At 42.0% G+C, this 14,248-nt stretch overlaps 3 protein-coding genes across 3 annotated transcripts in view; 2 read left to right on the forward strand and 1 right to left on the reverse strand.

Moving 5' to 3' along the window:
• Positions 1 to 6,298, reverse strand: part of EIF3I (eukaryotic translation initiation factor 3 subunit I) — a 14,107-nt gene extending 7,809 nt beyond the window's left edge. The window contains exons 1-4 of the mRNA XM_018566547.1: positions 6,225 to 6,298; positions 4,021 to 4,113; positions 2,112 to 2,199; positions 523 to 588 (exon numbers count right to left, since the gene is read on the reverse strand). Coding sequence (XP_018422049.1) covers positions 523 to 588; positions 2,112 to 2,199; positions 4,021 to 4,113; positions 6,225 to 6,227 — 250 coding nt within the window. The 5' untranslated portion in view covers positions 6,228 to 6,298. The remainder of the gene's footprint in view (positions 1 to 522; positions 589 to 2,111; positions 2,200 to 4,020; positions 4,114 to 6,224) is intronic.
• A 124-nt stretch (positions 6,299 to 6,422) lies between these two features.
• TMEM234 (transmembrane protein 234) overlaps positions 6,423 to 14,248 on the forward strand; it is a 9,578-nt gene continuing 1,752 nt past the window's right edge. Inside the window, exons 1-3 of the mRNA XM_018566563.1 lie at positions 6,423 to 6,592; positions 10,747 to 10,813; positions 12,485 to 12,577. Of these exons, the coding sequence (XP_018422065.1) occupies positions 6,425 to 6,592; positions 10,747 to 10,813; positions 12,485 to 12,577 (328 nt within the window). The 5' untranslated portion in view covers positions 6,423 to 6,424. The remainder of the gene's footprint in view (positions 6,593 to 10,746; positions 10,814 to 12,484; positions 12,578 to 14,248) is intronic.
• The window catches only part of KHDRBS1 (KH RNA binding domain containing, signal transduction associated 1), a 38,537-nt gene continuing 31,242 nt past the window's right edge, over positions 6,954 to 14,248 (forward strand). The window contains exons 1-2 of the mRNA XM_018566561.1: positions 6,954 to 6,964; positions 10,544 to 10,555. The gene's annotated coding sequence lies outside the window, so the exon portion shown is untranslated. The remainder of the gene's footprint in view (positions 6,965 to 10,543; positions 10,556 to 14,248) is intronic.

Below are 14,248 nucleotides of genomic sequence, written 5' to 3' on the forward strand. Positions count from 1 at the left end.
ATAGATAGATAGATAGATAGATATAGATAGCTATCTATCTATATATAGATAGATATATCCTTCCTTCATAGAGTGCTCTTACACCCAAAACACACACAGACGCAGCAGCAGGTCAAGCATATTTAACATTTTTACTCCATTGCAGTCCTATATACTGTTGTAGTAACAACCTGCATTATTCCTGGCACTAGTGGTGTCACCGTGGGTGGTATACAGTTTCATGAATACTGCAACATCAACATATATATTGTATAATGGAGCAGTTAGCACAGCAGCTTGTTGTTCACCCATCTCATCACAGGGTCATAATTGTCTCAACAAGACTGCACTAGCTTTTGCCCCAGACACTCCTTATATATTTACAATCCATTAGCACTGCTTTATTACATTGTAGACTAAAATTACAACTCCTGTTACAGTATTATATAGCGATGCTGAAAAACTTTATATGCCAATTATACTAGATAGGAAAAAAAATTACCAGAGATAACACATTCTCAATAAGATGCTTAAAGAACTTACCTGTTTCACAGTCCCATAATCTGCAAGAGTTATCTGCTGATCCAGAGAGTACGTGACGTGAATCCCCTGAATATGCGATTAAAGATTATAATAGATGCAAAGGTGTGGAGACATACTAGTATGATCACGAACTACACTGTATATATAATGTTAACTAATTTATCAGTCACACTTCATTGCTTTTTAGCCATACTAAATGACATTTAGTTAGCTAAATTACAGTGTTTGCTGCATTGATGATCTCCTGCAGCAGGTTTTCTGATGGGACAACAGTGCGATGTGCATTAGCAATGCAGTCTTCGGAGCATGCGACAGGTTGACAATGCAGAAGCACAATTGGGAGAAAGGGACAGAGCAGTGACTCCATACCAAAGGTATCATCGCAGGATCAGCAGGTATTTTTTTGAATGAAAACTACAGAAATAAGAAATACAATTATGTTTACGTGTACATAAAAGAGAAGGTATCTCTTTTTACTTGCATCAAAAGTGCACAAAAACAAGGATCAGTCCCCCTTTTTAAGGCAGATATCTTCTGGTTTAAGAAGTCTCTAATGTGCTTTGCCCTCGTTTAGTAGGGGGCTTTTTGTTAAGTCCACTTCACCATAAAGCTGGCCATACACCTATAGAGTACCTGCAGGTTTTCTATGGTCAGATGGAAAAATGCGACTATCTACACTAAACTGGGTGGATGGAGGAATCTCCCGCTGGGCCAAACATCAGTATCTTGCTGGTCGGCCCCGCTGACTCTCAAAATACCTGAACAATACCTGCATCCAATCAGATTGTTCAGATATTTTAACAGCCACTGGGACCGACTAGCAAGATACTGAAGCTTGGCCCAGCGGGAGATTGCTTCATCCACATAATTTAGCGTAGATGGAGGAATCTGTTGCACTTTTTTCATCTGACCACCAAGGGCACATTTACTGTACATCTATCTGCTCTAAAGTTCTGTGGTATCTGAATGGGCTGACAATGCACCAGAATAGATGAAAAAAACATACCTGTATCTTTTTTCAGATGCACATAGGTGAGTTGTGGGGGGGTGTTGGGGTGTCATTCAAAATAAATGGCATCGTAAAACCCCAACGTACATGCATTACCGCAAATGCAAATCCAGCCTTAAAAGGTTTTTAAAAATACAATGATCCCATTTATAAATAAGCATTTAATTCAGTGTTTTGTAGTGAACCTGGGCTGCCATCATAGTCAGCAAATTAATGAAGCTGTACAATAGGCACTGTAAGGTGCAACAGCCTGCTTTGGCAGCACTGTACACTATGCCCTAGACTGCCAAATATTTCCCAACCAATACACTAAAGTGGAACTCTAGACAAATAGCAAAGTACACAATTGAAATACATACTGTATATGGCAGCTGTTTTACCAGCCAAAGGATTTATATATATAGCATCCTGTTACAGGATGGACTAAAGTCACGAAAACACTATTTTAGAAATGGAATGGACCTGTATGCATGAATAAGAAATTCTTGTGTACCAACCATGTATTATATGTTCTTTGGCCACAGAAACAATTCCTATCCCACTAATCAGTTCAATTGACTTTCAGTATTATAAAGGATACAGTCAACATCAACACACCACACTGCTCCTGTGTGCCCATTGTAGGTACCAAGTCGTTCTCCATTCACAGAATACCAAGCATTTACAACCTAGAAGAAAACCCATAAATATTTACTAAAAGTGTCAAGTAGTTTCATTCTTTAAAAGAGAATTTTATTTTACAAATAAAACCGATACCACATATCAAACTCATCAGAAAACATGTAAATATAGACCTTAGATGCAGATTTATGCCCTGGCCAGTTCATTTCTCCACAAACCATTAGGTACATGGTCTTGTTTAAAGCTGAGCTCAAAGCATATATACAGTACTGTGCAAGTTTTAGGCAGGTGTGAAAAATGCTGTCAAGAAAGAATGCTTTCAGAAATAAAAAAAGTGTTCATAGTTTATTTTTATTAATTAACTCATCAGTCCAGAGCACCAGCTGCCATTTTTAGCGGGCCTTGAGGCCAAAAAGCCGTGCCTCAGACATGGTAACAAGGCTAAGCGACTCAACTATGCATGAAAACATAGGAACTGGAGAGTAGAAAAATGGAAGCAGGTGCTCTGGACTGATGAGTCAAAATTTGAAATATTTGGCTGTAGCAGGAGGCAGTTTGTTTGCAAAGGGCTTGGGGAGCAGTACAATAATGAGTGTCTACAGGCAACAGTGAAGCATGGTGGAGGTTCCTTGCAAATCTGGGGCTGCATTCTGCCAATGGAGTTGGAGATGTGGTCAAGATTAATGGTGTCCTCAATGCTGAGAAATACAAGCAGATACTTATCCATCATGCATACCATTAGTGAGGCGCATTGATTGGCCCCAAATGTATTCTGCAGCAGGACAATGACCCCAAACATACAGCCAATGTCATTAAGAACTATCTTCAGTGTGAGGAAGAACAAGGAGCCCTGGAAGTGATGGTTTGGCCCCCACAGAGTCCTGATCTCAATATCATGGAGTCTGTCTGGGATTACATGAAGAGACAGAAGGATTTGAGGCAGTGTACATCCACAGAAGATCTGTGGTTAGTTCTCCAAGATGTTTGGAACAACCTACCTGCAGAGTTCCTCCAAAAACTGTGTACAAGTGCACCCAGAAGAAATTGATGCTGTTTTGAAGGCAACAGGTGTCACACCAAATATTGATTTGGTTGGGATTTCTCTTTTTTTCATTTACTTTCCAATTTGTTAATTTTTATCCAATGTATTTTTTGTTTAAATGAAAGCTGTATAAGCACCTGAATTTGATCTGGAGTTAGGAGAGGAAGAAGCAGCACAAAGAGCCAGTAAGTTCGGCTACAGTGCTCGTATCCTACAATGCTGATAGAAGAGAGCAGAGTGACAAAGATAAGCTCCTATGACTGGCAGGTAAGAGACCTGTAAGTGTTAATGAAATGTTGTGCAGTGTAAATCCCAGGAATGCATGGGCAGAAATAAAAAACAATTTAAAAGGTAAAACAGCTCTTGTATCTGTATCCAATTTGTGTACTAAGCTGTTTGCCTGGAGTTCAGCTAATATTCCCACCCAAGAGGACATTTCTTGCGTCCTCCCAATAGAATATGGGGAAACAGATCCTCCTAGATTACTTTCCATACATTTTAGTTGATTTAATTTCTTTCAAAATTCATAATCCAGGGAATTTGTACATTTCAACATAAATAAAGTTGCATGCAATATTTTACTATGCCTGTGCTCCTTAGTGCCATAAGCAGCTGTAGAGTAACACATACTGTATATGGATGGCACTTCATTCTTATCAGCCCTTGGAATTGGCCAAGACAATAAAGAACCCACATAGCATAACCAGGCACTTTAAAGCATGAGGGCTAGAAGCAGTAAACTTCCACTTCATACTAATATATAAAAGGCTTCCTCAGGTGACCCCTAGAAATAAAATTAAGCATGTAAATCTAGTTGTATACTTACTGGGTCTTTAGCAACTGTAAACAGCAAGTCGCCATCACGATTGTACTTTATCTGAGTAATAGACCTCTCATGGCCCTGAAGCAGGATTGGTCTCTGGTTAAAAAAAAAAAAAAAGGTTAAAAAATTATACATTTCAAATATTAAAATAAAAATTGGTTAAGGCATAAAAGGATTTCCATATCGAACCTATGCTGATCAAATTGGGTAGTGCAACAGTTCCCTGCATTAACCCTCACGGGCCCGAAGCAGGATTGGTCTCTGGTTAAAAAAAAAAAAAAAAAGGTTAATAAATTATACATTTCAAATATTAAAATAAAAATTGGTTAAGGCATAAAAGGATTTCCATATCGAACCTATGCTGATCAAATTGGGTAGTGCAACAGTTCCCTGCATTATAACCACTGAACTATTTAATTCCAGGATGGTGTATGTAGACTGATTGTGTACTCCCAACCTACTGCATGCAGCAGTCAGGATTTGCTTTACTCACACTCACGGGAGTTGTCCTCTTAATGCACACTTTTTTACCCACAGTATTTACCATTTCAGACAGTGTGTGTACTGATGAAAAGCTCGGCTTTGCAACCTTACAGACTGCTGCTTTAAAGTGCATTTCCACTTTTGCAGTCAAATTGGGATAACGCCAAGGGGTCTATTTATAACCCCTACGAGCCATTTGCCCTATAAAGCTTTCTGAACATTCGTTCTGACACAAAAACAAATGTTTTTTAGATATACTTTCTTTTAAGGTTCTATGTGTGTAGTGCAATACTGCATTATAGCCACTAGATGGAGCACTTCATTCCAGGCTTAAAGGAGAACTATGGGTTTAGGGCTTTTCCCCATAGTTCTCCTTAGGGTAACGGGAGGACACAAACTAGCGTCCTCCCGTCACCCTAAGCACAGTATATATACTGAGACGCCGCAGCTGAAGCGGATCCAGACAATTATGTCTGGATCCGCCCAGCTGCGTGAGTGACAGCTGGCTCTGCCTATCTAGAGGCCTGTCACTGCAAATTGGCTATCACATAGGGGGCTTGTTATTTAAAGTCTCCCGCCCCCACATACACATGCATCAAGTGTGCCTACGTGCGAAAACGACGATTGCATCCATTGCGCTGCACATGTTACATATCGTCGTGAATGTCAAAGTGAGAGCAATAATTCCAGAGCCATTATTCACTAAACTGATGAGCGGCAAAAGCTTTTATAAATAAAATAAAAACCGCAGTGGTGATTATATACCATTAAAAAAAAAAAAGCTCTATCTATCCCCAAATAATGGTATAAAATTATTTTCTGTACAGCATTGTATGATGGAATAAATGTCAAAGTACCGCAGCGATGAACATTTAAAAATGGCCTGGACAGGAAGGGGGTGTAAACAGCCCAGTCAGCAAGTGGTTAATTATTATTATTATACAGGATTTATATAGTGCCAACAGTTTGCGCAGCGCTTTACAATATAAGGAAGACATTACAATCACAATACAATTCAAGACAAGATGGTAAGGAGGGCCCTGACCTTGGGGCTTACAATCTAAAAGAGAAGGGGCAAGTGACACATGAGGAGTTAGCTGTGTGGGGAAGACTTTTTGAGAACGTGATGGTTCAGTGGTTAGGTTAAGGTGGGATAGGCTTCCCTGAAGAGATGAGTCTTTAGGGATCGCTTAAAGGCAGTCAAGGTGGGAGATAGACGGACAGGTTGGGGTAAAGAGTTCCAGAGGATGGGAGAGACTCTAGAGAAATCCTGGAGGCGAGTATGGGAGGAATTGACATGATTCTGAACAATCAGAATCCAGTTTGTACAAATCTGACTACAGGAGAGAGAATTTGGTTCCTATAAGTTACCACATCAGATATATTTAATCAATAAATCCCTCTATTTTACTACTTCTAAATAAGTAATAAGAATAAATACTTCTCTAAACATCGCAAGAACTCCACTTAGAGAGTTTGTGTGTGTCACCTTTGACCACATCAACAGACTCCTAGTAAAACAAACTAGACATGATACAAATAAAGGGAGCTGGCCTGCAGCATCTCATCACTACTGAAAGGTCCACTGACAATAGTCAGCCATCACAGGACTTACAGCTACAGAGTAACAACAAACTATGGTTGGTCAAACTATGGTGAGTCGCACTGAGCCCATACCGCTAACACCCGCCTATTACAGGGAGCCCACTAGCCCTTTTACCCACCATGGTGAGAGCAGCTGCGGCCAGGAACAGCGCGTGCAGAAGGAAGGCGGAAGTCGGAGCGGTAAAGTCTAGCAACTCCGCTCTCTATGGTTCTAGGTACCGGAAGTGCTGGGAGTCAGGAAGCTTGTGTAGAGCGCAGCGACTGGTGTATTGGAGGAGTGGAGAGAGGGGGGGTTGTGTGGGAGCAGCAGCATGCTGTCATGTCTATAGCCGTAGTAGACCTGTGCTCTCTTCTCCTGGTGGCATTATTGTGGGGAGTCACTAACCCTTTCCTGAGGAAGGGAGCAGAGGGGGTAGAGAGAGTGAAAGAAGAAAGCAAAGTGTGGAGACTGCTGTGTGAGGCCAAGTTCCTTATCTCCAATTACAGGGTGAGAGAGATAGGACAAGCTCTTCCTACCGGCCATACCCATGGGCTATTTTACTAAATTCCAGCCCAAGCTTTTCTTTAGTTTTATTTATGGAGGAGAAGGGTAGGAACATCTGTAAAGATTTTTTTTCTGTCTTACTGCTTGTTGGTTCTATCTACTCTATACTGTATTCCAAGCAAAAATGCTGAAGACAGTGAGGCTTGCGTCAGAGTCTGGGAAAGCTAATTGTAGATCTTAAAATGGAACTAAAGGCACTTTGAATAAAATGTAAGCCCTCTTTGAAAGTTTAAATGTCTATCTCTGGGGGGGAAAAAACTCCCCTTGAGTGGGGCTGCTCGTGTATGTCTAGGGTAGCCGGGTTAAGGCCTGTTACTTATCTGATCCCTGCTGACATAGGTTGTAACACCAGCACCTGTGGCCTCTTCTCCCCCTCCGCTCTGGCGGTCAGAGGTCCGCTGACATCATCATGTAGAAGGTATGGTCCATAACCCTGCATTATATGTGAGGGTGCCAAGGGAGATTCTACAAGCTGGAGTGTATGGGAGAGAGGTGAGCACCAACTGCCAGGGAAGCGGAGATCAGGTAGGTAATGGCCCTTAACACAGCTACTCTAAACATTAACAAGTATCAGGGTAGCCCCACTACAAGTGGAGGTTTTTTTCTTTCCCCAGGGATAGACATTAAAGTGATATTAAACAGGTGTTAAATTGTAAAAATGCATTAATGTACCCTAACTATTTGTGTATCACTTGGCTGTAAAGCCTCAAATCATCTCTGAATTCATGCTGAAACTGTCCTTCAGTGGTGGAACTACCAGGGTCGCAGGGGTCGCGACCTGGCCCTGGAGTTCCGTCACTTGGAGGGGGCCCAGGACAGGAGGAAGGGGCCCCTGGTGACCGCTGATTACCAGTCCCAGGACCTCTTGCTCCTGTCCTGGGCCCTACATGCTTCACGCTGCTCCCCTCACCTTTTTCCGGGCGCAGCATGAAGCATCATCCAGCCAGGCAGCAGCCAATGAGTGGGAGCGGTGTAATCCCCGCCCCCTCATCACACAGAACTGCTACCCAGTGCCGAATAGAGCTGCTGCGGACACGTAGGGGGAGACGCAGCTGGAAGTATGAAGGAAGGTGACATGGGGTCCGGGAGCGGAAAGCTGGGGACATGAAGGGGGAGAGTGTTTTTTTTTTTCCTTGTCTAAATGTCTAAATTTTGTTTAAAAAAAAAAATCTAATTTGTTTCTCCTTGGGGGGCCCTTCATGGATTCTTGCATCGGTGCCCTGAGGTCACTAGTTACGCCACTGCTGTCCTTCCTTCTGGAGGGTGGCTACTTTTGTTCCCCATGGTCCCTGTGTGTGTTTTGAAGTAGCCATCGCTCCCGTGATGGACTATAACTTCATTACAATTTAGTAAACTAAACATGAGATTGTAGTCCATCACAGGAGTAAGCTTGGAGTGGTGGTTACATTACAACACACACAGGGACCACGGGGGAACAAAAGTAGCCCCCCTCCAGTAGGAAGGACAGTGTCGGCACCAATTCGGAGATGATTTGAGGATCTACAGCCGAGTGACACACAAATAAGATACATTTTTGTTATTAGGTTACTTAATGCATTTTTAGGATTTAACTCCCGAGTTTAGTGTCACTTTAAGTTTCGCATAATGCAGTCCCAGCAATTGTGGAAAACAGCCTCTTCTTTTATTTTTATTTTTTAAGGAGTAAAAAAAGTGCATGCCCTCTAAAGTTTCAGTCCCGGCATCATGGAGATGCTGGGAAAGTAATCTACATTGCACTGGAGTGACAACTCTCTCCTCAATTATCAAAATGAATAGGCATTATACTAGTTTGTACTGCACATGTGTGGACTTCTGAATGACATTGGCTGTGGGCAGATGAAGCTACCTGGAAAAGGAGGCTGGGGACTACTTAAAGACAGCACTGGTTTTACAAACAGAGGGCTATGTATTTCCTGCAGGGTTTTATTACACATTCTTAAATATCTAAGAGAAGTTGTTGTACATGTAGTTAAACGCCTCTTGCACACTATGGTCTCGGCAGACTGCAGATTACTGTAGAACAAAGCTATAACATAACTATACATTTCTGGTAGTTTGCACATTATACACTGGGGGGGGAGAATTAAAGCCGACCTAAACAATAATTTATATGCAATAAATTGTAATGACAATAATCAATTGCCAGTGACCAACATTGTCTGATGGTGGTAATGGAAAGGACGACACATTATACATTTGTGCCCTTCTTTTAAAACAACCCGTTGCTATAATAAACTTTCCAAGGCAAGGCATGCCTATACTGCCATGCACCTCACCACAGATCTCGCTGATTCACCCTGCTGACCTCCATATCATTACAGGAGACCCCCAAGTGAATACTTACCTATCCTACTGCTTGCACTGCCGAATCCTGCATGAACCTCTGTTATGTTCTGTGGTTTCATCCACTGGCCCCTGGTCACTGCAGTAAAGAGTAGTGACATAGGGGTTGGTGGAAGAAACGATAGTACAACTGGGTACCAACACTCTCAAATGTGCCAGATGAGCTTACACAGGGCTTTTATTTTAAGGCTGCAGCAGGGAACAGGTTGGAGGAGGAGTGCAGGGTTGGCTTAAAAAAGAACCTGTGCCCTGAATGAGTAAAGTGACAGGTTCAATCTAGGATTTACCAACATCTGTGTAGTGCGAATGCCTACCTACTGATTGGCACAGTTTATTAAGATGGGCTATTACACTGTTGTTCTTGGTAGATCGCGTTAATCCATATTTAAAGCGTATGTCAAGCCAAATTATTATTTTTTTGTTTTAGATGGCGTGGGGAAGAAATCCAACCCTTGTATAATTTTTATTGCTATCTAGGGCTCCATTAGAGAGATTTAACCTCACTTCCTGGTCTGTTGACAATGGCATTACCAGACAGGAAGTGAATAGAATAAATAGTGCCAGTATGGGACAAACAGACACACTTGGGGGAGAGCTACAGACCCCGGTCTGGTAACTGACCTGCACTATCAATCAGAACTGGAGAAATGTCTGTGCTAAATCCAAATAGCTTACATTTACTCTATAACAGGCGCAAGAAGGGTGGGATGACATGTTGGCACTGAAGATTCTAAATGAACCTTTTGCACACTAGTGTATACTCTTACATATTTCTTGCAAACTTTTGCATAAAAATAGGTATTCTTGTTTCGCCTGTATCGCAATACATGTTCAAGCTTGCCAACTGGTTAGTCCCAGCTCTACTGTGCAAAATATAATCAGCCACACAAAGTAAGGGGAAATGTCTCTAAACGCTGCCTTAGATAGTAAAAATATGGCAAGGGTTCTAACCCTTCTACTCACAAAAGTTTAGACGTAAAATGTTTGAAAAAGGGATGTTGATTAGAGGATTTCCTTGATCTCTGTTGTCTTATTACTAAAAGATATTCAAGCAAATGCAGAGCCTCCATATTAGAAAACAGACAGCTGCAGTTTGCAGTAGATGGCATTCAGTCCACCCCAGCCCCACCAGCTGCAAAGTGTCAATTGAGGCATGTGGCTGTGAACACAACTTTAAAGGTGCCCATACACCTTACGACCATCGCAAGACTTTTGTCTTGCGATGGTCGTATGCTTCTTGAAAGCCCGTACGATCTGCCCACCTTGGACGGGCAGATCGTACTTGCGATCATCGAAAGCCCGCCCCGCTAAGGGGCGGGCTTCCGATGACGGCAATGCAGAACGGGCAGTGTGCGCGTGCGCACACCGGCCCGTTCCGCAGCTATCGGGCGAGCAGGCTAGAAACCCGCCGAGAATCGTACGATTCTCGGCGGGTTTTCGAACATGTTGGCTCGACAAAAGACGTGCGACCGTACAGTAGAAACGGTCGCACGTCTTAGTTCACACTGCTCGATTCTCGTACGATCGCGGGATTTCGCCCGATTCTCGTACGAGAATCGAGCAGTGTATGGGCACCTTTTAGACTAACATTTTTAGGGTGCTTGGCAGGGACACGGAAAAACATCACCCCCTTTAAAAAACAAACAAACAGGTAAAATGAGTTCTATCAGCCACATGAAAATTGTTTTGGCAAATAACTTGTACATTGCAGTTAAGAGAATTGATCCTGGTGTTCCTTTTTTTTTATTTTTCAGTACATTATACCCTTTCTTCTTAACCAAAGTGGCTCAGTGTTTTTTTATCTTACATTGGCATCAACAGGTATGTTCTTATTTTTAAATCTGTACTGTTAAAGTATGTGTTTAGTTGCTTTACAGCAGGGATAGGCAAACTCTGTCTCTTCAGCTTTTGTCGAACTACAAGGCCCATAAAGCATTTCAAGACTCTTGACAGTGACAGACATGACTTCCAGAGGCAGATGCATGGCCAGAGCTAGAGGGCCGAAGTTTGGCTAACCCTGCTATAACCCCTCCCCGACTGATGAAGGGATTACCCCATCACCATCCTTCAGTTTGTTAACGACCGGTGACGGGATAATCCCGCCATTCTGTAAAATGAGCGCTGGTACGTAAAGGGACCAGCGCTCATTGAGTTACTGCTGTTGATCACTCCCTCAGGGTCTGAGGCAGACCATCCACAGAAGATTAGGTGGTCACAGTCCTATGATCACAGAGAGAGCTGATCGCTGTGATCGCAGAGCCATGACCGTCACAGAGCCGGCAGCAGTTCACTGTGTTTTGTAAACTGCTAGCTGACTGTTACAAAAGTATCCCTGGGGAGAATACTGTATTCTACTCAGAGATTATACGTATCAAAGCCCTGTAAATAAAAAAAATAAAAAAACCCTAATGCCCGGTGGCGCGCATGAATAGTAATGCATGCTCAAGTTTTTGGTCTGTTTTTTCTTGTTTGTATCACAATACAAACATTTTTTGCATCTTCAAAGTGGTAGGCATGTTGTGTAAATCAAATGATAACCCCACCCCCCAAATCAATTTTAACTCCAGGTGGTATAAAATAGAATAAAAGGCCAAGGGGGGGGGGGTATTTTTGCAAGCCACTTTATGTGTAGAGCCAAACATTGATAGCATTGTTGCGGCAAACTGATGAAGAACTGAACCATTAAAACTTTTCCAGGGGAGATTAATATTTTTCTTTATTAGGAGAATGATGGTACTGTCATCCATAATGAGATGCTCTTCATCAAATTCCCTCTTCTCATGTCCCATTTTATCACAGATTGTGCCACTGTTGCTAACATTAAATTCTAATAAGTTTATCAGTAAAGCCAGGGGTGTCCCCATAATGAGGCAGCATCTCATTGGGGGGGAGGGGCAGCATGGGTGATTAAAAGCACACCATCCCCCCTAGGCACCACAAAATGGTTTTCTTGACCAGAGTCTTAAGGTGGCCATACACTTAACAACCTTTGTACAGCTCTTGTTGTCCAGACATCTCACCCTCTTTCAATTTTCTTACAACTAGCCCATCATGCACAGACCAAATGTAGTTCGCAAATAACACTCATCAGCACCACGACCTGACTGATTTTCATCGATCGAAAAAACAGATTTTCATTCGAGCATGTCAATTTTCATCCAATTAGACAAAAGTTTTCTAGCCTGTTTGAAAGACAAAAATCTGACAGTTGTACAGTAATTGAGGTTTCATTTTTAGGGAAATCTTGAGATTTAAAAATAGTTTCCATATTTTAATACCTCCTTTTATTAGGCTTCCGTTATTGAACCAAAACAAGTACACAGCAAGTATAGTCAGAACTTTTTGGGGTCAATTACTCAATATTATTGAAGCCATAGTAGCTAAGCAACTTCTTTTTTTTGAGAAGGAGGTGAACAATGACAATCTCCAAATTTATCCTCATGACAAGTTTCCTGTAATGATTTATCCATTCTTATGTCTGCCTTTTTATAGAGCTGTCCTTGGCTGTCCCAGTGTGCAACTCTCTTGCACTGGTTTTCACAGTGGTGACTGGATGGATGCTGGGAGAGGACATTGGTGGGAAGGGTAAGTCAGTTGAGTGTTAGGTATTATACTAAATTAGTGAATGAAAGGGGGTATTTACCTACTAGATGTACCAAAAAGTTTAACTTTAAAGCTTAAAGTGACTTTGCATTTTAGCCAAAGAAGCCCAACTAGTGCATTTGCAATTATTTGCATTTGTAAATCAAGTACCATATGTTGCCTGTCCTGCCTTTCATTGTGCTGACTGATCTTCTGCTGGACCCTCCCTGGAAAATCCTATACAACTACTGACCCTCAAGTCTAAGCCCACCACCCAGATGATAATGCTTATGACAATAGGTAGCCCAGGGGCTGAGTGCTGTAATTGTAGGAAGCAGGGGGAATTGTCTGTGTACTCTGAATCCATAAGTATCAGAATTTACTTGGGGCTTAGGGATGAACGTGTGTGTGTGTATTTTACATTTGTAATCAAAATTTTTCACCCCCTATTGCAAATCAAGATTGCTTTATTGGCACAATTTACAGACTTTCAGCTGTGTGCAATTAACAAATCAAAGAAAAGCAATTGAAATAGATCAACACAATGAATGTTTCAAGTATGTTCCCCAAATTCAACTGCAGTCTCAGAATTATTCAACCCCTTCATGGCAAGCATCTCTAGGACTTAGTAGAGCACCCTTTTGCGGTTATGATCTGCTGCAAACGAGATGCATAGGCAGACACCAGCTTCAGGCAGTGTTCCTGAGTAATCTAAGCCCATTGCAAATGAGCAATGGCCTCCAGTTCACTAATAGTCTAAGGTTTGTGTGCTGCAACTGCCTTCTTCAAATCCCCCAAGGAATTTCCATGGGATTCAAGTCAGGTGACTGTGATGGCTACTGTAGAATCTTCCAGGACTTCTTCTGCAACCCAGCCTTGGTGAAATTTTAGGTATGCTTAGGATTATTGTCCTATTGGAAGGTAAAATGATTCCTAAGCTTCAGCTACCCCACAGATGGTATGATGTTTTCTCCCTAGGATTTCCTGATACTTCAGTGAAACCATCCTGCCTTCCACATGCTCTAGGTTTCTAGTGCCAAAGCAGCCCCAGAGCATCACCCAACCACCACCATGCCTAACTGTAGGCAGAGTGTTCTTTTCAGTGTATGATTCGTTCTTCTTCCTCCAAACATACCTCTGATCCATAGGGTCTTGCCACCAAGTCTTGCTGCAGGTCTTTTGTAATTACTTGAGGGTTTTTCTCAACCTGCCTTTTCAGAAATCTGGCTGCAGCCGTTGATAGCCTCCTTTTTTGCCCCATCCAGGGAGTGTAATCGCTGTTCTTTTAACATTAAACTTGTGAACTATGCTTCCAACGGTTTTTATCAGAACATTCAGTGCCTTTGCTATCTTTTTGTATCCTATTTATTGTTTGTGAAGGGCGACAATCTCTTAACTTTTTTTTGACCATTCTTTTGACTTTCCCATATTTCTAACAACATGCAGTCAAATGTGACACTCAACAAACCCCTAGCCAGTTCAGGTATTTCATGTGTTGTAGCTCAAGCACGCCTGGTACAACTAATGAAGCACTTGATTAGTTGCATCAGGTGTGCTTGAGACAACAGCTGCTTTGCAGATGTGTGCTCTTGTGAGGGATTCTATTCAGGGGGTTAAATCATTTTGATTGATTACAAGTGTGTGTGTGTGTGTGTATGTGTGTATATATATATA

This window comes from Nanorana parkeri, unplaced genomic scaffold (assembly GCF_000935625.1).
Source record: "Nanorana parkeri isolate BGI_ZX_2015 unplaced genomic scaffold, ASM93562v1 scaffold959, whole genome shotgun sequence".
Taxonomy (NCBI): Eukaryota; Metazoa; Chordata; class Amphibia; order Anura; family Dicroglossidae; genus Nanorana; species Nanorana parkeri.